This window comes from Balaenoptera borealis, assembly GCF_965194805.1.
Source record: "Balaenoptera borealis genome assembly, chromosome: 12".
In the NCBI taxonomy this organism is placed as follows: domain Eukaryota; kingdom Metazoa; phylum Chordata; class Mammalia; order Artiodactyla; family Balaenopteridae; genus Balaenoptera; species Balaenoptera borealis.
Genome location: NC_138869.1, coordinates 95,715,704 through 95,742,315, shown reverse-complemented (window position 1 = coordinate 95,742,315; position 26,612 = coordinate 95,715,704). Strand labels below are relative to the sequence as shown.

The 26,612-nt window shown below is 41.9% G+C and overlaps 1 protein-coding gene across 1 annotated transcript in view; it reads right to left on the bottom strand.

Moving 5' to 3' along the window:
* Positions 1–26,612, bottom strand: part of KIF13A (kinesin family member 13A) — a 215,116-nt gene that overhangs the window by 8,181 nt on the left and 180,323 nt on the right. Inside the window, 19 exon segments of the mRNA XM_082346312.1 lie at positions 681–785; positions 1,303–1,454; positions 3,082–3,187; positions 4,263–4,310; positions 6,084–6,157; positions 7,117–7,273; positions 7,423–7,515; positions 8,227–8,403; positions 8,896–9,020; positions 10,386–10,441; positions 11,267–11,393; positions 12,976–13,075; positions 14,715–14,753; positions 17,967–18,113; positions 18,296–18,428; positions 19,469–19,620; positions 22,529–22,702; positions 23,230–23,391; positions 26,141–26,290. Of these exon segments, the coding sequence (XP_082202438.1) occupies positions 681–785; positions 1,303–1,454; positions 3,082–3,187; positions 4,263–4,310; positions 6,084–6,157; positions 7,117–7,273; positions 7,423–7,515; positions 8,227–8,403; positions 8,896–9,020; positions 10,386–10,441; positions 11,267–11,393; positions 12,976–13,075; positions 14,715–14,753; positions 17,967–18,113; positions 18,296–18,428; positions 19,469–19,620; positions 22,529–22,702; positions 23,230–23,391; positions 26,141–26,290 (2,277 nt within the window).

Sequence of the window (26,612 nt, the reverse complement as noted above, 5' to 3'; positions counted from 1 at the left end):
TCCAATTTGAAATGTGAAAACCAAGTGCTAGGGAATGAGGTTTTTCAGGTAGGGTTTCAACCTACCAGTGGTAAAATACAGGTAAGCCCTCCTGAAAGCAGGACTGACACCGAGGGAGTTGGAATCTATTTTGCCAGCAAATTAAAAGAGGCTACCTGAGAGGTACAGATGATGAGGATGGGCAGTGATGGATGGTGGAGAGGCTACAAACTACAGGATAATCTTGACAATAGCATCAGGCAACACAAAAAAAGCTCTCAAACACCCACAGCTAAACGAAAGAATACTTACTCCAAGTAAGTGCAATTCCTCTAGGTAGATTAACTTCAGAATCTGGGCAATATGTACAGGCTCATTAGAAAGATTCAATATTAGTTAAAGTGATCTCTGTGTTATGCTTTTTAAAGATGAGAATCATTAAAAGTGGCTTTTTCCTTTTCCTAAGCAAATTTATACTAAGCAAAATAATAATAAGTAAATAAATAGAAGGAACACTTGGAAAAATCACAGGTCACGGCCACGTCCATGCAAAATTTCATTACCAATGATCACATGATTTAAAAAAAAAAGCCAAGACTCAATACAGATCTTAATTTCTTCTGAAGTATTTGGATGACTGTCTGTGAAAGGGCCTTAAACCCACCACCAGGCAATATGACAGAAATGGTTCCAGGACTTACAATCTTCTTCTCACGTTTGCTATTGTGTTCTACAGGCATGCTGCTGCCATTGCTTCCCGAGGGCACAATGCAGCCAGGGTTATGTGCCTGAGGTGGAGACATGCTCTGCAAAGGTTAAGACACACAGATGCATCACACACAGAAGACAATGACAGCCGACATACACATTAAGTACGTGCACGTTAGAAAAGCAATGCAAACACTTGTATTATGTGTGAGTAGTACATACAGCCAACAACTGTGCAGGCTTGAGTTAAACTACTGATGAAATCTGACAAGACTACACAAATTCTATGGCAAATAGCATAACCAAATTTATCAAATCAAAAAAAAATGCCTTTCATATTTTCAAAACACCTAAGGGACATCTCTTTCTCACTTGAAATAAATACTCTGAAAAAAGCCATAAACACAAAGAAAACAACAGCAGTAACAACAAACAAACTCTACCATGACCCTGTGTGCTTGAGAAAGAGATATTTACTCCAGAACAGGAACCATGGAGTGACAACCCATACATGTCAACATGTGGCATCTGACTTTGTTAACGCAAAGTGTTCCTTCTCCACAGGCATAACGCGTCCATTCTATTGTACGTGGTACAGACAAGTCAAGCATTTACCTCCTGGCTTAGAAGAGGCCTTGCTTCAAGCGCCATCCTTTTCTTATGCTCTTCTTTTACAGGCATTAGGGGTTTGAAAAACTTTGGCGGCTGAGGTGAGAATGCTTTAAAAGGGCTGACTGTTAAGGCATGAGGATTCTCTGACGTACAACCTGGGGAAGACAAAAGGTATGGGTTTACAGGCACAGAGCACTTTAACCAACACACAGGAAGCGAGGCAGTGACCAAGCCAGAGGAGTATCTGGCGTAACAAAGAGATTAGTATGTGAATACAGTTGACCCTTGAACATCTCAGGTTTGAACTGCGTGGGTCCACTTATATGCTGCTCATGCTATGCTTTCTGAATGAAATGCTCTCTCTGCTTTTCCTTTTTTTCAATAAATATACAGTCGGCCCTCTATAGTCTCGGGTTTTTTTGGTATACGCAGGGGCTCCTGGAACCAGTCCCCCGTGAATACTCAGAGATGACTGTATTTGGCTGAGCATTAAAACGGAGGTAGGCAAAAATGCAGATATATCTACAAAGTTACAAAGAGTCATCAAAGGGCTGGACAGCAGCAAAGAAATCAGAAACCAAATTTTCTACCTTCTTTTCAAGATCCAGCTCAAGCATCAGTTAACAGACCAATTTCAACTCATGCTGATTTTTTTTTTAACTTTTATTTATTTATTTATTTATGGCTGCGTTGGGTCTTTGTTGCTGCACGAGGGCTTTCTCTAGTTGCGGCGAGCGGGGGCTTCTCTTGTTGCAGAGCATGGGCTCTAGGCATGCGGGCTTCAGTAGTTGTGGCACGTGGGCTCAGCAGTTGTGGCTCACGGGCTCTAGAGCAGAGGCTCAGTAGTTGTGGCGCATGGGCTTAGCTGCTCCGCGGCATGTGGGATCTTCCCGGACCAGGGCTCGAACCCGTGTCCCCTGCACTGGCAGGCGGATTCCCAACCACTGCGCCACCAGGGAAGCCCCCATGCTGATTTTCTATCTCTCTGAATTCTCAGAGCCCTTATAACCTACACATGCATTTTGGCATTTTATCATACATACTCAATGAGTGAGCCCTGTGTAAGTCTTCTTGCAAGTCACATTTCCCTCAAGCCACCCTGCTCCATATGACTAAAGGACAATTCTTCTTTCTTGCTTTTACTCATTTCTTACCTTTTTGGGCTTCTCTTTCTCCTTCTATATTTTCTCCTCAGTTCACTGGTACAATGGCACACAGTAGGTAAAATATAAGGGATAAGTAAGGTAACAGAGCCGATTTACATATCCTAAGAATGCTGTTCCCTTCAGGGCATTGGGCAATATAATATATATATATTTAGGTAATAATGTTGTCATCAATCAAATTCATTTCTGGTATCAGTTTTGAAATTTCCTTAGGGACCAGAGACATGTTCTCCTAAAATATACTTTGATTCCAGCACAAAAACATGACGGAGGTGGATATTCTTTTGGTAAAGAATGAAACCTAACCATAATGTAATAAGATATGTGTGTCTCAAAATTGACTTCAAAATCAGGAAATGACACATGAAATGTGATTTGAAAATTACAAGTGTTGCACAAAAAGCCTATTATTAATTGGATGATATAATGGATACAAAGCAAAAAAAAAAAAAAAGTGAACAGGATATGTTCTATTCAAGAAGACAGTTTTGGATCATCTAGCAAACTAGAATTTCAGCTTCCTACCATATTATATGTCATCTATAAAAAAATTTCCCCCCATGCCTTTCCTAAGAAATTATAAAGAAATAACACAGAAAAAAAATCTCACCACTACCTTCTTTACTCCTTCGAGGTGAATCCCTGGGCAAAGTTCCATAACACGATACATCCTGGTAACTGGGGCTGTAGTCAGACATGTCTAACTGGTTCTCTGGCCAACCCTACAAGGTAGAAACATGGGTTAACCGTAATTAAGTCCCTCTAAAATGAGAAATGGGGACTTCCCTGGTGGTCCAGTGGTTAAGACTCTGCACTCCCAATGCAGGGGACACGGGTTCGACGCCTGGTCAGGGAACTAAGATCCCACGTGCCACGCAGTGTGCCAAAAAAAAAAAAAGAGAGAGAGAGAGAGAGAAATGAAGCCTGATTTGAGGGTTTTTTTTTCTATTTTTTAATGGCAGTATGTGCTTTTCTTTATTTATTTTTATTATTAAATAGATCTAACATGTAGAAAAGTACTGAACAATATGACAAGTGCTATCATACCCAAGGTATACCTGGAGTGAATAAATGATTTAAAGACCAAACAACAACACTTTTGAGAGTAAAACAGTTCCACTGATATTTTTCCTGGGTAGTAGGCATAAGCTTGAACTTCCCCAGGCAAACTGGGTGGTACGATTACTCTACATATACTTGAGATTTAAAAGTTCCAAGCTGGCATAAGATACTAGTATACTAAAGGGAGAAACCTCTTCCTTTATATCATATAAACTTAGTTAATCCTACTTCAACTTCTTAGGAGATGTCTATCTCCAAGGATTAGATTTTAAACTTCTTGAAGACATAATCTGTGTTTATACTTTTTGAATCATCTACCGTCCCTAGAATAGTAATTTACATACAATATATGTTAAAGAAATATTTGAATATGATAATGCTGTAAAATGTCCTTAATTTCAAGTTCCTAATTTTCCCCATTTGAAATAATTTTGATTTTGCTATGGTGGACGTAATACCTTAAGTCATTTAGAGTTAGACCCATAAACACACAGATATTTATTCAATTATGTTTCGTATGATCCTGATATGGAAAGTATCATGTTAAGTAATAATGTAACACTCAGAGTGCATAGCAATTTCACACCAAGTGTTTGAACTTGGAAATGGACATGTAGAGACAATTATCTGCATCAGGTTAAGGTGGGAAGTCCAGAGATTTTAAAAACACGAAGATATTCTAACTTACCAGACTTAGATTCTACTAATAACCTGGCCATGCCCACGGGTACACACCTTATCATCATCGTCAAAGCCAGAAAGGTCTGGTCGACTAGAAGAGACCTGTAAGGGATGAATGGTTTTATCAATGTGGTTTATATATTTAACATAGCTAACTAAATAAAATATCACACATACAGTTGAAGGCTGTATGACCTTCTCCTTCCCTCCTTCTAATATTTATTATTTCCTTATTTATTTGAATTTATTATAATTCTGCTCTAATATTTATCATTACCCTCTTTAAAAATATTCTGATTTTCTTTTTCTAACTTAAAATTTTTTTATCCATAAATATTTCTTTATGAATCTCTAAAAGATAAGAAATTCCTACTCCCTTTTTAAAACCATAATACCATTATCACATCTTTAAAAAAATTAAGTGATTCCTAAATAGCATCAGATATCCCATTAGCGGTCAAATGTCTATAAACATTATCACAGTTAATTTTGAATCAGGATCAAGATAGTTAATACACTGCAACTGGATGATATATCTTGTAAGTCTTTTTTAATTTATGAGTTTTCCCTTTTCTCTAGATCATTTTTTTCCTGTAACGTTTCCCACAGTCTGGATTTTGTTAAATGAATCCCTGTGGTATCATTTAACATTTTCCTCTGTCCCCTGTAAATATTAGTAGTTAGATCTACAGTCTTGACCAGACTTAGGTTCAATTTTTTTGGGGGGGTAGAATACTTCTTCATAGGTGGTCTTTCCTTACTTTTAAAGATATATGTTTTCCTCATTATTTTTAATATAATTAATATTTTAATAACATTTATAAGATCTACAAATTTCCTAACAATAGCTCTAGCTCTTTAATTTTCTCTACCATCTAGTATTCTGCAGTATAAATGGAATAATAGGAAACTTAGGGCTAAGGATTTCCCTCTAAGTACCACTTTAACGGCATCCCTCAACTACTGATATACATACCATTTTTTATTATCATTCAGTTCTAAATATATCCTAATTTCCATTATGATCTCTTCTTTGACGCCTAAATTAATTAGAAGACTTTTTTCAATTTACAACTATATGAGTCTCCTATTATCAATTTTAAGAACTGAACCGTGGTCAGAAGAAGTAATCTGTATGAAAGAGATTATAGGGATTTGCTTTTCGGACTACTGTAAGACAACTTTCATAAATGTTTACTGTGTTTTTAATCATTATCTGACAATTCTTGAGAATGGGAAGGCAAATAACAGTTTTCCTTGAGAGGATCTGACTTTCTCTCTGCTGCTCCTGGAAAGAGACTACTTTGAAGCGGTCCGCGTACTGCTCTGTCCTTTCTTCCCATGGCAATGCTCCCCTCCACTGGACGTAGTTTCTGTCAATTGGATTTCCTCGATGGAACGGTTGAGGAAGGTAATCAAAATAAAGACCAGGCACTATGGAAGGGTCTCTACGGAGGAGTCTGGTGCCCTATCACACTGATGGGCAGCACAGTAAGATCCATTGGGGCAGCTAGAACGGGGAATGTAAACAGACTCAAGGGCAGCACTCAGCAGCTCTGGCAGCAGGATCTCTACCTGACTCTACCATCCTTAAACCAACTACATTCAATTTACATCTCAAAAACTTCTTTCAAGGACATAACTTTATGGAGAGAAATTTGCACGATTCCACTAAAAGCTCAGGCACGTTACATGTAACGGCTCTCTGGTAAGCTTCGCTAGAAAAGAGGAGCAGCCTTGGCACCTTGGGATGCCCACACTGGTGCCGAATGTTCTATCCCCACCTGTAAACCCTGACCGGAGGTCCCCTGACTTGCTGCACCCCAAACCCTGAGAAGCGTCCCGTGGGCGGCAGCCCCTCCCGGGTGAGCTCACATTATGAACATTTGGTGTGCTGAGGCTTCGCCGCAGGTGCCGAGCTTTGGTGGAAAGCGCTTCTTTGACTGTGACTGCCTGCAAATTTGAAAAGGACATTTATTTTTCTTCCTCTGACGACAAAAGTAATATATGTTTATGTGGAGGATTTAGAAAGTATAGAAATAAAGATCATTTCAATCTTACACTCCCTCTCCCCCCATATTTACAAAACTGTAATCGTATTGTATCCTTTTTTTTTTTTTGCTTAATTTATCAAAAACATTTTTCATAAATAAAACCAGGAAAACTGCAGAACTAAAGACATTTATGTTGTGGATTTTTATATAGGTGGGCAGAGAAAACATGGATGAAATACCACTAACTATACATCTCACTTGGAAAATTACAGTCAACTTTTATGCTGCTTGTGTTTCACTCGTGCAGCAGTTTAGGTGGGACTAAAGGAAGATTTTTCTGACAAACGCCAATCTTAGTCCTCTTGTTGTTCAAAGCACAGTTTCCATAACTTCGGCTACTGCCTCGATCGAATGACATCTCCTGTGCAGTTCCACTACCTAGTGGATTATTTTCACCTGAATATCCTGCTTTTGCCACAGAAGTTAATCTGGGTCCAAAAATCAGGGAGAGAATATGTGGTTAAGCACGTGGGCTTCGGAGTCAAGCTTTCTGGGTTCACATCCAACTTTGTACCCCTTCTTAGCTGGGTCACCTTGGGCAGGTTGGCTAACTTGTGTCAGCCTCAATTTTTTCATTTACAAATGGGAATTATGACAGTATTTACCTTGCAGGGTTATCTTGAAGATTAAATGAAATAATGTATCAATATTACTTAGGCAGTATTCAATAAAAGGTAGTCATTTGAATTTGTGTTACTATTCTGTCAAAGTAACTATTTTGTCTAATGAGAGGGCTACTCAAGTTTTTCTTCTCTGATAGATTGAGAGAGAAGGTGTTTGGGAAATACATTCATCTTTGTCCATTTGGGGTGAAGGCTGGTGATCTCACCCTCTGGTCCAGATGCTGCAGTTACTTGCCTGCCGGAGCCGCTCCAGGCTCAGAATGTTCTCGACCTGCAGCACGCCTCGCGTATACTTCTCGATGTATGTCTCCCCATCTGCTGTGCCTTCGTTCTCACTCCTCGCTGCCAGGAGAGCCAGAGTCTCCCGGTCCTCAATCTCCTCTGTTGCCTAAAGAGACAAGAAGGCAATTAGAATACTTTTACCTGAACAACATTTTTCTCAAAACTGTGGTGAGAAAATTATTTAAAAGTTTTGAGATTTAACGCATTCTCCAATACTCACATTCTGATATTTTTAAAAAGTAATACATACTTTACCTTTGGTATGTTGGATACTATTTCATAGGTTACACCACAGGAATAAAATATATTCTTCAGTGATATTCTCCTCTTTAAACTCTGGGTGAAACTCTGGTAGAAAAGGAAAGCTGAATTAAGCGATGTGGAAAATATAAGTTATTTAGTACTTTACAAATTGTAAAAGCATCATCAATTACTATGTTTTTGATATACACACAACACTTAGTAAAACAGAAAAAAACTGAATGGAAAAATCCTTGTCTCCAATCCTGAAGGACAATAAATTCCAGCTGTCATTTAGGTATTAGATTGCAGAATTTGCAGCCCATCCAGGGTTTTTCTGTGGTTGCTTCTTTTTCCCACTTGCCGTCTTTCTACTTGATCTTGTCAGGGTTTAATGAATCTATCTTGGCACAGTCAGAAGTCAACTCAGAGGATCAGTTTTCCTGACAGCACCTCTGAGATGAGATCTGGGGAAGCATTAGGATAGAGATTTCTTTGGAGCCTGCCTTTGTCCTGGTTTTGTCACTAACCCTCTTGGACCAGGCACTTAACCTTTTTCAAACAATAAAATGTCATAACTCCACTGCCTCCTAGGATTATGGGCTTCAAATCGGTCAAGGCGGAAAAGTCCTTTGGTGGATGACATTTACCTCTGCTATCCTCATACCCTGTTATCTTGGATAAATGAGAATCAGATTATAACCTGGTAGCGATTTGCACAGCCACTGTATTAACACCCCAAAACACTACTTTGTGATAGAGAGAAGGAAAAAACTTTGTGCTCATGTATGAAACGGCACAATCAGGCCCCGTTACTACCTGTTTGTTGTAAATATTGGCTGCAATCCGTTTTCGTAATACCAGCTCCATAGCAGCCGGGTGGCTGAGCTGGACTGTGGTCTTCACTATCAGGTAAATCCGTTCATTTTGTGGGGTGACCCTATTCAAGTGAACGGAATCATGCACCGAGGAGTCCCAGGAGGCTGTGGCTGAAACCTAGGGATGGGGGAAGGATGGGGACATGGAAACAAGACAACTCAGGTGTAGCAGTTTTACGTCATGCACTAGAAAGAAAATAAATGCAACTCTACGTTGAATCATAGATGTTTTTTTAAAAAAATATTTATTTATTTATTTATTATTAATTTTGGCTGCGAGGGGTCTTAGTTGCGGCATGCGGGATCTTTAGTTGCGGCATGCGGGATCTTTAGTTGTGGCACACGGGCTTCTTAGTTGCGGCATGCATGCGGGATCTAGTTCCCCAACCAGGTATCAAACCCAGGCCCCCTGCATTGGGAGCGCAGAGTCTTACCCATTGGACCACCAGGTAAGTCCCTCCTTGCCTTTTTGACAACACACACATTCTATTTTTTAAAGTTCCCAGTCCTCTTCCCCAAAGCCCAGACCACAGCAGTTTAATGGGCAGAGAGGCCCACAGGCATGTGCATTAATCTGAAGCCCTTTAAGAGATTCTTAAAGGTCAGTTACCTCCTCATCACTGTGCTTTATGATGGGCAGGTAGAAAAACTGGCTGCCATGCTCCTTGGGGAGGATGGAGTTCACGCCCGATGCATGGGGGCCCACAAGCTGCTCATTGGCACTGAGGTCATCCGCTGACCAAGTCCAGGGCACAGAAGCAAAAGTGGGGGAAACAGATTTTTAAAGCAAGCATCCAAAATTTTTAAATATGCTTTTTACAGATGAAGTTTACATGTAATGCAATTTTATTTAGTTTTTCATTCCTGCAGTTGTAACAGCAACTCCACTAACTACAACAACTTCTATCCTTTACAGAAACAACTCCAGGAGCCAAAAAGGTGCCTTTGTGACTCTCCTATAAATGGACTGAATATATTCTATATGTAGTCCTGGGAGCAAATATTTTCACTACATAAACACACCTTAGAATTTTGCTGCTTTCTGTCAATTCCTCCTATAACGTAGTGTTAAGTTTGTGGTCCTACTTGCATAACTTACACTAAATTAGAGATTTGAGTGGTTATCGCTTCTCGGCCTTTTGGCTAAGATCAAGTGTAGATTTGAGTGGTTAAATTATCAATTTAGAAACAAAGTTCTGAGCACTTGGGAGAAATGTGAAGACCATCTTTTTCCAATACCCTACCCAGTGTAGGATTCACCCTTCACAAATCTCTGTATATAGTCATCCAGTCTTTGCTTGTATAATGGGGAACCTCCAATAAAGGGGAACTCACCACTTCATGAGGCAACGGTCTATTTCTAGGCTTTTAAAAAAACTGTTCACATGAAGAGCCAAAGCCAACCTCCTGTGTCTTCCATTCATCCATTACTGGTCTTCCCTCCAGAAGACAGGTTTTCAGGCTGTGCTTTGAGGATCCCAAGGGCCCTGCAGAAGGGCCTGCCAGAGCCTGCCCATCCCCAAACTCAGCAACTCTGCTTCCGTATTCCACACATGGGGTTCCATTTACAAGTTCATATTGAAAATGGATTTTACTGCTAAAACACATTGAAAACCCTTGTTCTATATTCGCCCAGGTTCAATCTAATTTCTACAGTAAAGGACAACCCTTCATTCAGGGTTACAGATGATCGTGTTCTAGAAACAAAACAAATGGGGGTGGGGTGGGGAGCAAAGGGCACCAGTCAGAAATGCAGATTCCTGGGCACCTGCAATGCATAAAGATTCAGATCTCTAAGGGCGATTACCTTCTCAGGTAATTTCCATGCCCATTTCTGTTTCAGAGCAATAACTGCTCTCATGCCTTTGTATGCAGTTCTCAATCTCTCAAGTGCTGTCTTTTTAAGAATAAATTTCCACATCTGTCTTCTAGTGATTCGACATGTCATGGCTTTATATATTTGGTTGGAGTAAAAATGTCACCTAAATATGGCATGTGCGTGATTAGGCAAGTGACTTAAGGGTCAAAATACTGCGGGTCTGATTAGATTACAAACCTAATTCAATGTGATAAGCCTTGGAACGTCAGGTTCAAACTTACCGTTCAAATCAAGGAAGAGAACGGGTATGTGGGTTTCCATTCCAGGTGGTGGGATCCTAAATTTAATAACAATATTTAATCATAACAAAATATGTGTTTTACATCTTGTTAAATAACCAAACACGACAGAGGCATGAAAGCAGAAGAGAACCACTGTGGAGTCAGATATAGGTTCTACAAATGAGATATTTTCACAGATCTTGTCACCCTTCTTAACACAAATCATGGGAATTATGTGACTTATATAAAGAACTACCAGTCATATGAATTACATGTAATTAATTGAAACACAGATTATTTGAAGCCTTTCTGAGAATCATTCTAGTGATGGGAAGAAGGGAAGTGGCTATTGTTAGAGGAGGAACAGGGGACAGGAGCGATTTGCCTCCAGAGCCCAGGATCCCATGCTGTTTCTTCTGGGCATTAGGACTGACTGATCAACCCACTGACTGACTGATCATTGTGGATGTAGCGCTTAAGTGCTGACTCTATGTTGAGTCAAAATAAACAGGCAGGAGGGCAAATAAGAAGACATATTTTCTGCCCTTTTCAAGTATGCTCTGGAAACACCCTTCTTTCGACCCAAGATATGAGAATGTCTGGAGATCAGGTAATCATGTCCAAGGGGCTCATGCCAAGGGCTGGAGGACTATCTATCTGACTCCCGGCCAGTGGTAAGTGCTCGCTGGCTTCCTGCGAGTGGAAGATGGTTGCAGTGGGCAAGAAGAAGAGCGAGGGGAGCACTTAGGGCTGGGTGGCCTTTCCCTGGACAGCTCACGGTACTTAACATTTTCTGCGACAATCCTGGCAGGTCACTCGCATGACCCGCCACAGACCACGGCACCCGCGTCAGGCCTGCCCAGAAGGAAGGGCAGACTCACCAGTCAGCAGGCGCCCCGGGGATCCCGCTGCCCGGCGCGGGCACCAGCACGGCATTCCGCTCCTCCGTCAGCCCTACCCACTGCTCCACCAGGCGGGCTTCCCGCTCCACATCGTCCTCCGTCTTCTCTGCGGGACAAAACGAGGGCATGAGCGCCAAGAGGGAGAAAGGACAGTTTCTAAATTTAAATCTATTTGCACGCAGTGGTACCCACAAGTGCCTTAAACATCCACGGTGTCCCAAGTAGGGAATTGAGGCTTTGAAGTTTAAGACGGAGCACCCAGACAAGCTCAGAGAGGCTAGGACACTAGCCTAACAGATCATAAACCCAGGAAGAGTGGAAAGAGCACTGGAACAGGGATTAGAAGACGTGGGTTATTTTACTAGTTCTGTAATGTTGGAAGGTCATTCAACAGATGAGTCTTAGCTTCCTAATTTGTCAAATAGGGTTAATACAAGTCATGTCTACTTCACGCACCTGTCAGAAGGACCAAGTGCAATAATGGATGTGACATTGCTTTATAAAACCACACATCATTTTATAAGGATAGAGGATTAAAAAACACCATATATTGCACTCTGCAAAACTAACTTGTTTTCCTTCATGCTCGTTATGAAAGGGATTTTATTTGATCTATTTTGCAATCCTCTTAGCCTAGTTCAACTCTGGAGTTACCTGGGCATAGGCAAAGTGAGTTTTCATTAGCAGGTTGAGCGCACACACACACACACATACACTGAGGCCAAGAGCAGAACGCGGAGCCAAGATGTTTTACTGGAGGAGGACTTTCGCTGACTTCTACGTGAAGCGGATTCACATTCAGAACATGTCCTTTGGTGGAGAACCAACCACACTGAGTGAATCGTTCACTCAGGATGAGAAACCGGGTTTTTTTTTTGTTTTTAATTCATTTTTACTTATTTATTTTTGGCTGTGTTGGGTCTTCGTTGCGCTGCGTGGGCTTCTCATTGCAGTGGCTTCTCTTGTTGTGGAGCACAGCTCTAGGGGCGCGGGCTAGTAGTTGTGGTGCGTGGGCTAGTATTTGTGGCTCATGGGCTCTAGAGCACAGGCTCCGCAGTTGTGGTGCACGGGCTTAGCTGCTCCGCAGCATGTGGGATCTTCCCGGACCAGGGCACGAACCTGTGTCCCCTGCATTGGCAGGCAGATTCTCAACCACTGCGTCACCAGGGAAGCCTGAAACCGGGGTTTTAAGCGCAGATTTCTGCTCTAGAATCCAAGTGGCCATTGCAAGCGTAAGCAAACCGAATCCTCGGAGCTGGGTGGTGGCGAGTGGAGCTGCAGGCCGGCTTCAGGCCACCCCGAAGGAGCCAAGAGCGTGGCTACCGCCCAATGGTAGCCGCGGCCCACCTGCCAAGTGTCGTGGCTTCAGAAGTGACCCTTTAGCTGCTGTCAGTCCCAGGTTCTGAGCCTGGAATACCTCATGTGGAGATGTCGATATTGATGGCATTTGCATTCATCAAAACAAAATCTGAATTTAACGTTTAATGTCGGTTAACTCAAGTAATGAAACATTACTTTCAAATTCAGAGCCTGCTTAAACACTGTACACTAATGATTCACTAACATCTATAACTGTTATAGGGTCAAAAAGCTAAGATACAGCAGTCCAGCTAAGGGAGGAAAACAGCCTACCACTACTGTCTAGAAGTGAAAAAACTACTCTCAGCCAAGACTTTAATCTCACATACCTTTTTTATTGCTGACTTTTTTAATCTGTTCATCCAGGTATTCTCGCCGTTTAATGAGGGCATCAGACCACCTCTCTCTCACACAGTTTAAGTCTTCTTCCTGGCATCAGGGAGGGAAAACATTTTCCTGTAGAGCACACAGATAACTATTTCTTTTTAAAAAAAAAAAAAAAAGATGTTTAAATTGATTAGGCAACTTTTCATTAGGAAAGGCCATTGAACATTGCTGTGTGATTAATATGCAAGAAAGCAAAGAGGCCTCAGGAACACTGCATGCTGATTGAGGATCCCATGACTCAGAAATCAGAGCCCCTGGATTTCCAAAAAGATAACTATACTTAAAAAGCAAGAGAAGCTCAAACTACACCAGCTGTTGGATGCGTCTTATACGGTATGTGCGTGTATGTATTTAAGTTGTAGCTATTCGTTTGAAGTGTTTGTGATTCTAAGCAGGAGGACACCAGAAACAGAGCCCAAATCACAGAGCAGCAAATGGAATGGAAAACGACAGGCATTTTCATCATTCATAGCTCGATGGCTGGATAAGATGTATTTTCTGAAAGGCAAAGAATAGATCGGTGGAGAACTTTTCAAACTTGCTGCAAAGGCTTTACCTCCAACCGCTACCGTGAGGCTAACCGAAAACTTCCCATGCAAGAAGCCAACATGCAGTCAGCCATGCTGAGAACGGCCAGAAGCAGCCGCTGGACTCGCCTGTGAGCCACGTGGCAGGAAGCGCACAGACAGCCACAGGACGTTGGTTAGTGGCCTTGCTGAGACCCAAGGGGATACTGGTATTTCCCCTACCAGTTGTTTTTATTTGCTTGTTTTCTTTCTTGGTGAAATTATGAGGTGGGAAAGACACCTACCAATTCTATTCAGGATGCTCTTTGACTTGCCTAATTCCAGCCTAACCCTTAAGACGTTACATTAAGAGCAGACACCTGAGAACTTCTGAGGCTTTACCTACAATGGACCCACATTTTACTTACAGGAAGGCACACCAGGAAAACATGCTTTTAAAATTTATGTAGAGAATCAGTACAAAGACTGGGAACCAACCCAGAAAACTTCATGTTGGTTTGCCACCTTGACCATTACTGTTATCCCACATTCCATGGACAGTAGTAGGCCAGTCAGCCCTGACTAGGTAAAATTTCACATTTGCATATATTTTTTCTTCCCTAGATTTCCAAAAAGAAATTTAAAGCTGAGAGTTAAATTCTCCAGGTTATGAATAAGATTGGCCTTAAAGAGAGAAGAAAACTGGCTAAACAAAACTATGTGCTTAAAATGTCTTCAGTTTTCCTATCCGGCAAAAGTCTTTAAAAATACAATGGCACGTTACAACAGTACTACTCTCTTGGATATAAGGAGCTAACTGCAGGTTCACATAGGAAAGAGAGGTCTACTTAAAGATTATGGATGGATAACTACAATTCTTAAGATCACCGATTTAATACAGTGAGAGTGGTCTTGTTTAGAAAGGCTGTACGAGCTAGCAATTTGAGATAGCATAGCAAAAAAGCAGTATCTGCTTATAAATTTTGAACTGACAGGGAAATCTATAGAAATAGTATTGTATCGCTGATTACACTGAAAGCAAATCAAAAGCGAGTGAGAACTGCATATGCTTGCTCTACGGTCCTCCCTTCCTCCTCCCTGCCCTCGGCTTTGCGAATGCTGGCAATTAGCAGCAGCTGTGCCCCATGCCACAGGACTGACAGCAGCAGTAATACCTGATAACTATCCATATCATCACCATCCTCATCATCTCTCTGGTAGGGAAAAAATAAACACAAAGGACATGCATTTTTTTTTTTCTCAAACAGCACACAAGGAAAATAAGTCTTTAAGCTTAACACACACATTACAATGGATAGCACACACAACATCGGCATAATAAAACATTTAACCGAATCTCAAAAAGTGGATATAATTCACTTGTCTATAATTACTTAAAGAATTTAAGATTTAATTTTTTTTCTTTAATAGAGAAAGCAGTGATTTAAAAATGGGAACTCTCTCAGATTCTCTTAGCTGGGGATTGGACACAACCCCGCTGGGTCAGGCCTTATGGCCCTGTTATGCAAACAGTTGCTATTTGTTTCTGGGTGAGCTATTTGACTGAGATTTAGAATGGGCAGAACTAGAAAGGACTTTAGGGAGTCTCCTGCTCAACCTCCTGGTTTTAGCTGTGAGGCAGCTAAGGCCTGAAGGATGAAATGACTGAAACCAAGGTTCACACGGATAGTGGCAGGGCCAGGACTGGAGGCCAGGTCTGCGCCCTTGGCCCTGCACCACACCACTGTCACTGTGAAATCATCACAGGGGAAGACCCAACGGGAAGTTAAGGCTCCACGTACAGTCAGCCTTCCTTATCCGCAGGTTCCACATCTGCAGATTCAACCAACCACAGAACCTTCCTGATCGGAGGGCCGAGTGTACTAGGTCATTTTATATAAGAGACTTGAACATTCTCAGATTTTAGTATCCAAGGGGGGGAGGGTTCTGGAACCAATCCCCCCAGATACCGACGGAAGACTGTAGAAGGTTCTGTATACTGTACCACCGCAGTAAGAGCACAGCCCACTATTTTGGATACATGGCTCTATCATTATCCACTGTTGGATATGTCAGTATCCATGCCAATCAGGTGAGAAAAATCAGAACTGTCCTAAACCCATGGCAACATTTTACAATAATTACATAAACTAAGCATTTTGGCAAAACATTTGCAAAACAAAATCATCGTGTGGAAAAAAAAAGGGTTTTAGTTGAGACAATTTTCCTTAGAAACAAGAATAAAGAGGGAATTCCCTGGCGGTCCAGTGGTCGGGACTCTGTGCTCTCACTGCCGAGGGCCTGGGTTCAATCCCTGGTCAGGAAACTAAAATCTCACAAGCTGTGCAGCCAAAAAAAAAAAGAAACAAGAATAAAGAAATCCCCATTTGTAGAGAATATCCATCTCTATGGAGGCAGGTTCTACTCAAAATGAATACTGGGCCATGTAACAACCTTCTTTCATTTTTCTATGGTTATTGGAGGGTTAATATTAAAAAAGGAACTGGAGTGGCCTAGTCAGACAAAAGACAAACTTTTTTTTCAAATGCCTTGAAAAGTATAATTACATTATTTTCATATCTAAATATACTGCCTTTTAAAAGTGCTTTAAAAATACTGTTAAGATTATTCTCTCTGTAGACTTTAAAATAAACTTCAGTTTTAGTTTGGTAACCATCATTTTCATTTGGATAACTCTAACTTCAGTAGTAAGCACACTACTGAAATAATTTTTCTCGAATTAATTCCTCCTATTAATGAATAAAGTACAAACAGCTCTAATTTATCATTATCTTTTAGGCTAAGAAGATACTTCTATTCACTGAAAACTAGCTTGAGCTTTCATGATGTAGAACCATTGTGACATCAGCATATTCTGGATTGGCTCAAGCTATTGCATCAAAATAATTCTGAAGTACTATGTCAACAACAAAAATGGTACTGGACATGACCTTGAGCATGGCAGCAAAGAAAAATAAAAGCTTTAAAACAGTCACCGTTTAAATTTGCATGACAGATACTGTAAGAAGAGCATTCAGCACTGGGGGAAGGTAGATATTTGAGAGCTCAAATTTTGACAAAAATCAGTTTTAACTCAAGAGGTATAGCTGTTTTTAAAAGTGCAAATAATCAATCCTTGCAATGTTCATCGAACGGGAATAGTCAGCCAGGTGATGGTCCATGTTCATAGGTCATAGTTCACACACACAGATACAAAGTTGTATCTAAGATCAGAGATTTATTGAGCCACAAAATTTTACGGCAGAAAGGGACCTCAGAGAATTATTACGTCTACCCCATCGTTTTGGAGGAAAGAAAAAGGGAACTCGAAGTTTAAATTACTCAGTTAAGTCAAACAAAGCTTAAGAACCCAGGTCTCCTCACTCCAAGTCTGTGCTCTTTCTACCAGGCCCTGCAGTTGCCCCCAGAGCTGATGGCCAAGTGAGGGACAACCCAACTTCCACTCCACATACGGCGAAAAGTCTGGCGGAGAAGCTTCCCTGGAAACAGCAGACTCCGGCCTCACAACTCCGTTCACACTCTTCCCAGGCTTTGAGTCGGAGGCAGTTTTGGCCTGGGATGAGGAAGGCAGTGTCTGACACAGCTGCGCCTTCCTGACGGCCCAACAGTCCAAGCCAATGTTGCAGTAAAGTCTTTGCTGCCATGAAGCTAAAAGGAAACTGAGATGGAAGATGAATCCTTCTCAAGATAGGCTGGGCTTACGCCCAGACTCCACGGAGAAAAGTTTTCTCCCCATCATGACAGGGAGTGAGGGAACCAGCATTCAGCGGTCTGATTCTTCCCAGTCCCCAACTACATCTGATAGTAAAGTGGGGACTTGGTGAAGCACATGCGTTCTTTCAGGCCCCTGGGGACAAGTTCCTGATCTTAAAGTTTACTGTGACTGGTAAATAAGATGAATTCTTAGATGGTTCCATCTTTTAATTTTTTTTTAAGTGAGAAAAGAAGGTTTAGCAAAAGGAGATTTAATGAACAAAAATGATCATGAGGACAACTTTCAATTAAAAAAAAAAAGTAAAGCTTTCAGAGAGCTGGTTAATTATGCCAGTGTATGGGGGCAACTTTCTATTAATGAAAGTGGATCAGGCCAAAGCCTGCAGTATCAAACACCCAACATAATTCGGGCCAGATATAAAATAAATCCTGCCTAAAGTAAATGAGCACTATAGCATTGATGTGTGTTTATAAATAAAATTATTATTAATCGGCACTAAGCCAATACAGTAATTTAAACCTAGCAAAAAGGCAACGGATGGAAATATGGATGGGGTGGCGGGGGCCGATACATGCTTAAGGCAAGGAGTTCAGTTATATTCCTGAACAAATCTCCGTCACAGATCACTGACTGCCTTAATTCTGCATTAACCAATCTTTGTTAAATACTATTTGCAATCTGTTGGTCTCACCTGGTAACTGTCCAGCCCTCTCTGGAGCTTGGTGGACCTGGCAGTCACGCAGCCAATGGAGACGGACAAGATAGCTTCGACCATGAGTGGCAGTGTCCCAGAATGCTGGACAGGCTTCACCGTGACTTGCACTCTCCGGGAATGACCCTGCAGAGGCGGGGGTGTGATGCGGAAATGGGGGCCAGGAATGGGGATGGGGAGGGATGGGGGAAGAGGATCAAGGAAGGGGAAAGAATTAGCGAACAAAGAGGCAAATAACTAGAAAATTCCAGAAACTGTAAGAGTGGGACAGGGAGAAAACACGAAAGAAGCAAAGACAAACCTAGTACCTGTCTGAGTTGAAAGACACCTCCCGTGTTGACATCTTTTGCCTGGTGAAGCTCCACAGCAGCGTACTCCCCCAGCTCATTCAGCTCGAGTATGGAGATCCACATCTCTATCCTGCGAGTAACCTCGTTCCACCTGCAGAAACACGTGCCAACAAACAACCATGTCAATGTCCGGGACATTATTAGCAACAGGAAGAAGCCCCCAGTCCCTGAGCACTTACTATCCGTGAGGCACTGTGCTATGTGTGTCACATAGATTATTTTCTTGTTTAACACTCAAAACAATCCTGCGGTATAGGTTCTTTTCATTTATTTTACTGATGTATACCTTATATTCAGTGAACTGTCCAGATCTCAGGCGTAGACTTGGAGGGATCGTGACAAATGCATACACCTGTGCGTACACCCCGCCATCACCACAGCAGGTTTGCTCAGGCCCCTTCCCACTCTGTCCCCACACCACCTGCAGCAGCTGTGTAACCTCACAGATTAGTTTTACCTGCTCTAGAATTTCATATAGATGGAATCATGTAGTATTGTACTCTTCTAGGTCTGGCTCCTTTGATTCAGAACAATGTTTGTGAGATTCATCCACAGTATGTAAGAGTGGGACAGAGTCTTTTTTTATTGTTGAGTAATATTCTATTATATGACTAATAACACAATTTGTTTATCAAACATTCTCACACTGAAGGACATCAGGTTGTTTACAGTTTGGGGGATATCATGGATAGAACTGCCATAAACATTCATGTACCAGGCTGCTTATGGACTTATGTTTTCATTTTTCTTGGGTAAATACCTAGGAGTGGGATTGCTGGGTCACGGAAGAGGCAAATGATCAACTTTAAAAGAAGATACCCTTCTGTTTTCTTCTATAAGCTTTATAGTTTTATCTTTTACATTTAAAGCCATGCTCCATCTCAAATTAAGTGTTGTGTATCCTGTGAATTAAGATCAAGGTTGTTTTTATTCCATAAAGATACACAGATGTTTCAGTCTCATTTGTTGAAAACACTTTCCTTTCCCCATCGAATTTTTCCAGGGCCTGGTAGTTCCCTTCATCATTCCCATTCACAAAGGAGGAAGCAGGCTCAGAGAGTCCTTATTCTTCAACCACTGCCCAAGGGTGAGCCTTGACCCCGCGTCTAAAGCCCTCAGCCAAGCACAAACCTGTCATGCAACGTTCTTGTCTTCGCATGAAGGGAATCGACTTCCCAGACAGAGCTGCCGTTCCCGGTGCACCGGTGGCCCCATACTTCGATGGCCAGTGCTCCGTCTGAAATGAACTCCAGGAATTCTTCCGTTACGCTCACCACGTAGTCCTGGGATACGCGGGGGAGAGGAAAGAGCGACAGCAGTTATGCAGAAAGGAATCTGTGAAATTTCCTTTTTAACTTTCCACTGTATACAGATTCATTTCAGAGTACATTAGCCTGATCCCGACCTTAAAACCATTGCTGCCGTTTCACAGAAAACCGCAAAGAAACCAGAATATTATTAGATGGGAAGTGATATTCTGAGATAATATAATTGAACTCCTTTCTTTAATAAACGAGGACACTGAGGAAAGCAGCGGCCCCACGTCGCACTGCTTGCTGGTTGCAGAGCTGAATCTGTCCTCCCTTCCTCCTGGTTCACTCCCTTTACCCTGGGACCACTCTGACTTTCAGCCAGAATAGACCAATCAGCACAGCAAAGAAAAAGGGAACTTCTGATTGTTCCTTGCTATGGCTTAGAAGACCAAATCAGAATTAAATTTTACATGATTATCTCCATGATTCTGCGCTCTTGCTCCTAAACCCTCCCACTCCAACTCTTTGTTGTGAAATACAAACAGAGGAGCATGAGGAAACGGATGCTGAATAGACGGAGAAGTGAGGCAATCACCCGGAACAGAGCAGCCGGCAAGGGACCACGCGGACTTCCTTCCCATCAGCAGCTCAGTGCAATCTCAGGTGACTCTAATTTCTCGAAAGGGCTGCGCTGCATTGGTTTAACCTTATACTACCTAACTTCTTATTTTATTTGGAGACAGAGCCAGAATTTTAAAAGGAAAATAAACTTAATGACCAATTAGCACAAACTACACATTTTAGAGGTTAAAGAAACCCCCAAAAAACCCCAAGGTCACACAGTGAGTCCAAGGTCTCTGAGACTAGCATCTATTACCAGTTGTTAACTAGGATGTACTTAAAATCCAGGTTTCATCCTTCTAAATAAGCAGTTTTTTGGATCCAAAGAAAGATGGGGAATATTTAAAAGAGTATTCAGAGAACCATAACGACAACAACAACAACAAAAGATTAATAAAGAATTAAGAAACAGGGTTTCCCTGGTGGCGCAGTGGTTAAGAATCTGCCTGCCAATGCAGCGGACACGGGTTCGAGCCCTGGTCTGGGAAGATCCCACATGCCACAGAGCAACTAAGCCTGTGAACCACAACTACTGAGCCTGCGCGTCTAGAGCCTGTGCTCCACAACAAGAGAAGCCACAACAATGAGAAGCCCGCGCACCACGATGAAGAGTAGCCCCGCTCGCCGCAACTAGAGAAAGCCTGCACACAGAAACGAAGACCCAACACACCCAAAAATTAATAAATAAATAAATTAATTAAAAAAAAAAAAAGAATTAAGAAACAGACTTGGTGAATACAGGTAAAAATAAAAAGTGGGCTATTCTCATAAAAATAAAGACTTCGCAGGGGACTTCCCTGGCAGTCCTGTGGTTAAGACTTCACCTTCCAATGCAGGGGGTGCGGGTCCGATCCCTGGTTGGGGAGCTAAGATCCCACATGCCTTGGGGCCAAAAAACCAAAACATAAAACAGAAGCAATATTGTAATAAATTCAATAAAGACTTTAAAAATGGTCCACATCAAAAAAGGTCTTTAAAAAACAAATAAATAAAAACTTGACAGGGACTTCCCCAGTGGCGCAGTGGATAAGACTCCATGCTCCCAATGCAGGGGGCCTGGGTTCGATCCCTGGTTGGGGAACTAGATCCTACATGCATGCCACTACTAAGGAGCCTGTGTGCCGCAACTAAGAAGCCCGCCTACCACAACTAAGACCTGGTGCAACCAAATAAATAAATATTTAAAAAAAAGAGAAATCTAGCCTTTCAAAAAAAAAAAACCTTGACAGACTTTACGTATGGGAAATTTTATAGGTGGTGATATGGATTTGTCTTCTAACTGTAGAACCAGAAAGAATAGGCACAATTTCGAAAAGAAGGGGTCTTGAATATCTATTAAGAATTGTCCAAAGAAAAACAAAATTACACCGAGGCCAGAGTCTGGCTGTCAGAAATGACTGGTTGGCAGTCTGATATGAAAGACAGGAAGAGTGGCTGATGTCACAAAATAGATCCAAGCAATATTCACCAAAAATTCGCCTCTCTCATTTTTTATGATTTTTAAAAGCTCATACGGGACTTTAGAATGCTATGCTTAAATTCAAAAGAATGAAAAATATCTACAGCAACTTATATGGTCAGATGCTCACGTATATTAAAATAATAAAATGCAATTCTGCAATCTGTAAAATGTGATCACATTTTTGTAAAAAACTTTTTAAAATTATGCATGCATGATGGTAAGAGTGTGTATCTCTGGCCATTTATGTGTATGAACATATGTTTGCATACACATAATACACAGCAAATTGTCACTGGTCATCACAGATTTCAGGTAGAGGTCTTTCAGATTTTATTTTATTTTATTTATTTATTTATTTTAAATTTTATTTACTTTTTGGCTGCATTGGGTCTTCGTTGCTGCGTGTGGGCTTTCTCTAGTTGCGGCAAGTGGGGGATACTCTTCATTGTGGTGCCTGGGGTTCTTATTGCAGTGGCTTCTCTTGTTGCAGAGCACGGGCTCCAGGTGCATGGGCTTCAGTAGTTGCGGCGTGTGGGCTCAGTAGTTGTGGCACACGGGCTTAGTTGCTCCACAGCATGTGGGATCTTCCCGGACCAGGGCTCGAACCCACGTCCCCGGCATTGGCAGGTGGATTCTTAACCACTGCGCCACTAGGGAAGTCCCCGGATTTTATTTTAAACACTTTCAAACGATCTGAATTTGTATTAAAGTACGTTTTGAGGTTAAAAAGCTCAATAAACCTATTATGTTTATGAAACATTCATGTGGGAAAAAACTTTAAGTTACAAGTAGACTTTTGAACTGTGCCGCGGCCGGCTGTCTCCCAAGTAGCTCATTTTGTAATGGCATTTGTACCTTACAGTGAGAGAAGGTCACAGTGTACTGGGCATCCTTGGACTGTGGGGAAGGCACCTCTGGGTCCACTACTGGGGCGGCCACTGTGGATTCACACTGGTCCCAGAATGTGTATTGACAGAAGACGAAATTTGAGAGGTTTAAGGGCAGCCCAGTTGCCTCTTTAATTTTTACCTGGAGAGAGAAAAAAAATGCAAATATAACTCTCACAAAGAAAACAAACTATGCATTCTTTTCATATCCAGCTACCTCAAATTTAAGAGTAGGTGATGAAATAAATAAATCAGTCATCCATTTGATGGCTGAAAATATTTCATTAAGGGCTACCTACTTGTAATGAAATGTGTACCACAGTTCCATAACTACAGTATGTGAGCATGGTGACAAATGCACACACACACATCCCTCTCAAACTTTCCTAATGATCGAGTTTCTGATACAGCTGTGACCTTTACTAGAAAAGCATGATTCACTAAACAATATGCACTCCTTGCATGCCACATACATAGACTTCTGAAATTTCATACAACTGTCATCAGAAAGTGTGCTGCACTTCTGGGAGAAGCACTGTCTGTTATTGTATTTATTGTCAGAAAGTTTAACTTTTACCATGTTCTATGAAAACCTCCTAAGATTTTCCATAAAATTGTTTTGAATTGAAAAGGTCATTTATCTGAGCCTTCCCAGCCCTGCCCTCTCACCCGGCACGTCAGTTTTTTGACTCGGTGAATGATTTCCCCGCTGCTGTCTACGACTTCAAGACTCCCGCTTTCACTGGAGTTCTCCGAGGAGTCATCCTCCGCCACGCGCTCCGGGACGGCGCCTGTAACTCGCATCACTTCCACGTGGAGACGCCCGGCAACCTGGGTCAAGGAACCAGAGCGCCGCGCGGCTAAAAGACATCCCGTGGACGATACTGACCTGAGATGGGAAGCATGCTACAACATCTCCGGCGAGCAGCTCCACTGTTATCGCTGGGCCACCTCCAGCAACGGGAAACTCTCAGTACTTCCAGAGCCAGCCCACTCCATCGCCTGCCCTGTAATCACTCTGCCTTACTTTGAGCCAGATTTGCCTTAGTATCTTGCCTCCCGGAGTCATCTTCATTCTTACCCTTCTACAGGACAGCCCATGAACAGCACAAAGGCAGCTATCACATTCTGCCTGGAGTTATCTATTTCCCTCGTTCACATATTCATTCATTTACTACTCATTTGATCAAATACCTGGCATCATGGGAACACCACGATAAAGACACAGGCTCTGCTGTCTGGGCACTCACAGTCAAGTGGGGAAAGACAGAGAATTAAAAACCCAGTGTAGGGGGCTTCCCTGGTGGCGCAGTGGTTAAGAATCCGCCTGCCAATGCAAGCGACACGGGTTCAAGCCCTGGTCCAGGAAGATCCCACATGCCACGGAGCAACTAAGCCCGTGCAACACAACTACTGAGCCTGCGCTCTAGAGTCCGTGAGCCACAACTACCGAAGCCTGCGTGCTCTAGGGCCCGTGCTCTGCAACAAGAGAAGCCACCGCAATGAGAAGCCCGCGCACCGCAACGAAGTGTAGCTCCCGCTCGCTGCAACTAGAGAAAGCCCGCGCGCCGCAACTAGAGAAAGCCCGCGCGCAGCAACAAAGACCCAAAGCAGCCAATAAATAAATAAATAAACAAACAAATAAGTAAATAAAAACCCAGTGTAGACTAGCTGTCCTGACAGAGATACATGCAGGTTGTTAGGGGATAAATTTATCCACTCAACAAATATTTACTGAGAATCGAGTGTGTGCCGGGAACTGTACTAAGTGCTGTGTTGACAACAGTAAACCAAACAGTCATGGCCACTGGGCTCATGGAGCCTCTCCCCTACCCTCTTGGGAGCAGAGAATGAGAATGGAAGTGACCGTAGGGCTGGGAGAAGGGTGACGGGGTGAGATCTACTCCAGGAGGAGCGGCAAATACAAAGCCACCAAGTTATAAGGAAATAGTTTCTTTAAGACTGTTTTTCTGAAGAAAAAAGGGGGTGGGGGGAACTTAAAGTTTCCAGAATATCCTGGTGGTTCTCTGCATTGGTGCTAGTTTAGCAGTGTCTCTCTTATAGCTGGTTTCACAGAACTGAATTTAAGGAGAGGAATGACCCTGACCTTTGCATTCGCAGAGTGTGGTAACTGGCCAAGTTTTCTTTGGCAACACAGCTTTAGGTCGTAATGACTGGACTTGTGAAGGGGACACATGCTCTGGCACTGCTGTGTCATCTTACATAGTGAGGCTTATTTTTAAAGGTAGCTCAGATCCAACTTCCACAGAGCAATTGGCCCTGACACCCAGGACCTGAGAGAAATTAGTTGATGGTATTTGACAAGTGAGACAAATATGGAGGAAGGAGCAAGAGGAGGGGAAGAAAGGAAATATGAGAAAATGGTTAGAAGACAGTGGTTCTTAAGCTTTTTTTCCCCAACGTTTTTTGAGACCCTAATACATTTTTAGTATAATTTCAGGGGATTAACGAAATACTCAAAGCCTACCATGGACCCTAGCTTAAGAAACCCTGACTAGGGACTCAGCCACTAGATCTCTTTGCCGTAGGAGTTGTGCCCATTTTTAACATGGGAAAAAGCAACTTAGCCCACTATTTTCCTAGAGCATAATGTCCACAGGTGGGTTACTACATGTGGAATGTGAGCTGTGTACTTACGCATCACAACTGGGTATCTAGGGTCTATTTTCTGGGTTCACTTTGGGCAGAATGGCACCCTATTCTTAGTCTGCTCTAAGAATCACAAAAAATAACTTAGTATTTCCAAGTTTGCATGCTATTGGAGGATAAGCTAGGAAATAAGGATGTCACTAAATTTAAAATGAAAACATCAGTTGATGAAGTGGATAATATAAAAAAGTTTGAACTTGAACATTTTCTGAAATGTTTCAGGCTGACAGAAGGCCAATATAATGAAATAAATGAAATATGAGGGGCATTTTTTTTTTAAAAGAGGAGGTAACAGTGGGATGCTTAAGCTTGTCTTCTTTGAATATTTTAGAATTTCAAAATAATCCTCCCAAGTTGTATCTTGTAAAGACCACTTAGGGCCAGGAAGGAGCTAAAGTGTACTACAGAGGTGAGAGATTAAAAGAGAAATCAATATGAGGCACAGAGCTGAATCTGGTTTCCAAAAGAGTTCGAGTTTGATTAAAACAAAGAAAATACTTGTGAACCACAAATAAAAAACATGTTCTAATAATCTTTTAAAGCCATGCCTTAATTTTGATAGTTTCTTTTGATATTAGTAGAGAAAGAAGAATGTGGTTCTGATGCTTCACCCTAGTTTCTTGATCTACCTCAAGAACAGAACTTAAATCGAATTAAAAAACAAAAAACGAACTTGAGCTCGGTGCTTTGTGACGACCTAGATGGATGGGATAGGGAGGGTGGGAGGGAGGCTCAAGAGGGAGGGGATATGGTGGTACATCTATACATATAGCTGATTCACTTCGTTGTACAGCAGAAATTAACACAACATTGTAAAGCAATTATACTCCAATAAAGATGTAAAAAAAAAAAAAAAACTTGAACCATGGCCATTTTCTCAGAGGCTGGCTCCATTTTCTCAGAGGCTTACCTCCCCCTGCTGGCTGATGATAGGAACTGCATACAGAAGTTTCACATCACAGAACAGACACTCCAAGAACACATTGGCCACGCCAATCAGGTTGTGATTCTCTTGGGCTTCATAGAAAGGGTCACCTCGTTTCCCGTAGACTCGCTTTGTCTGAATGGTAGGAGAGGAGGGGGGAAGGCGAGTAGGAAACAAAACATCAACTTAAACAATACTATTTAAAACCAGCATTTTAAAATGTTTTAAAAAGAAAGCACTTATCCAAATAAATTAAAAAGAAGTAAAATTAGAATCATGTCACACGAATAAAACAGAACTATCCCATGGGGGGGGCTTGTTAGTTGGGGAACTAAGTGACATAAGGGCAGGGCGAGCTCTTCTTTGGTTACAGCCCCACCTATCACACCCCGTCTTCCCTATCACACCCCACCTGCAAGGTTTCATTCCCTGTGCTTTGCCTCATTTCCTTCATCGA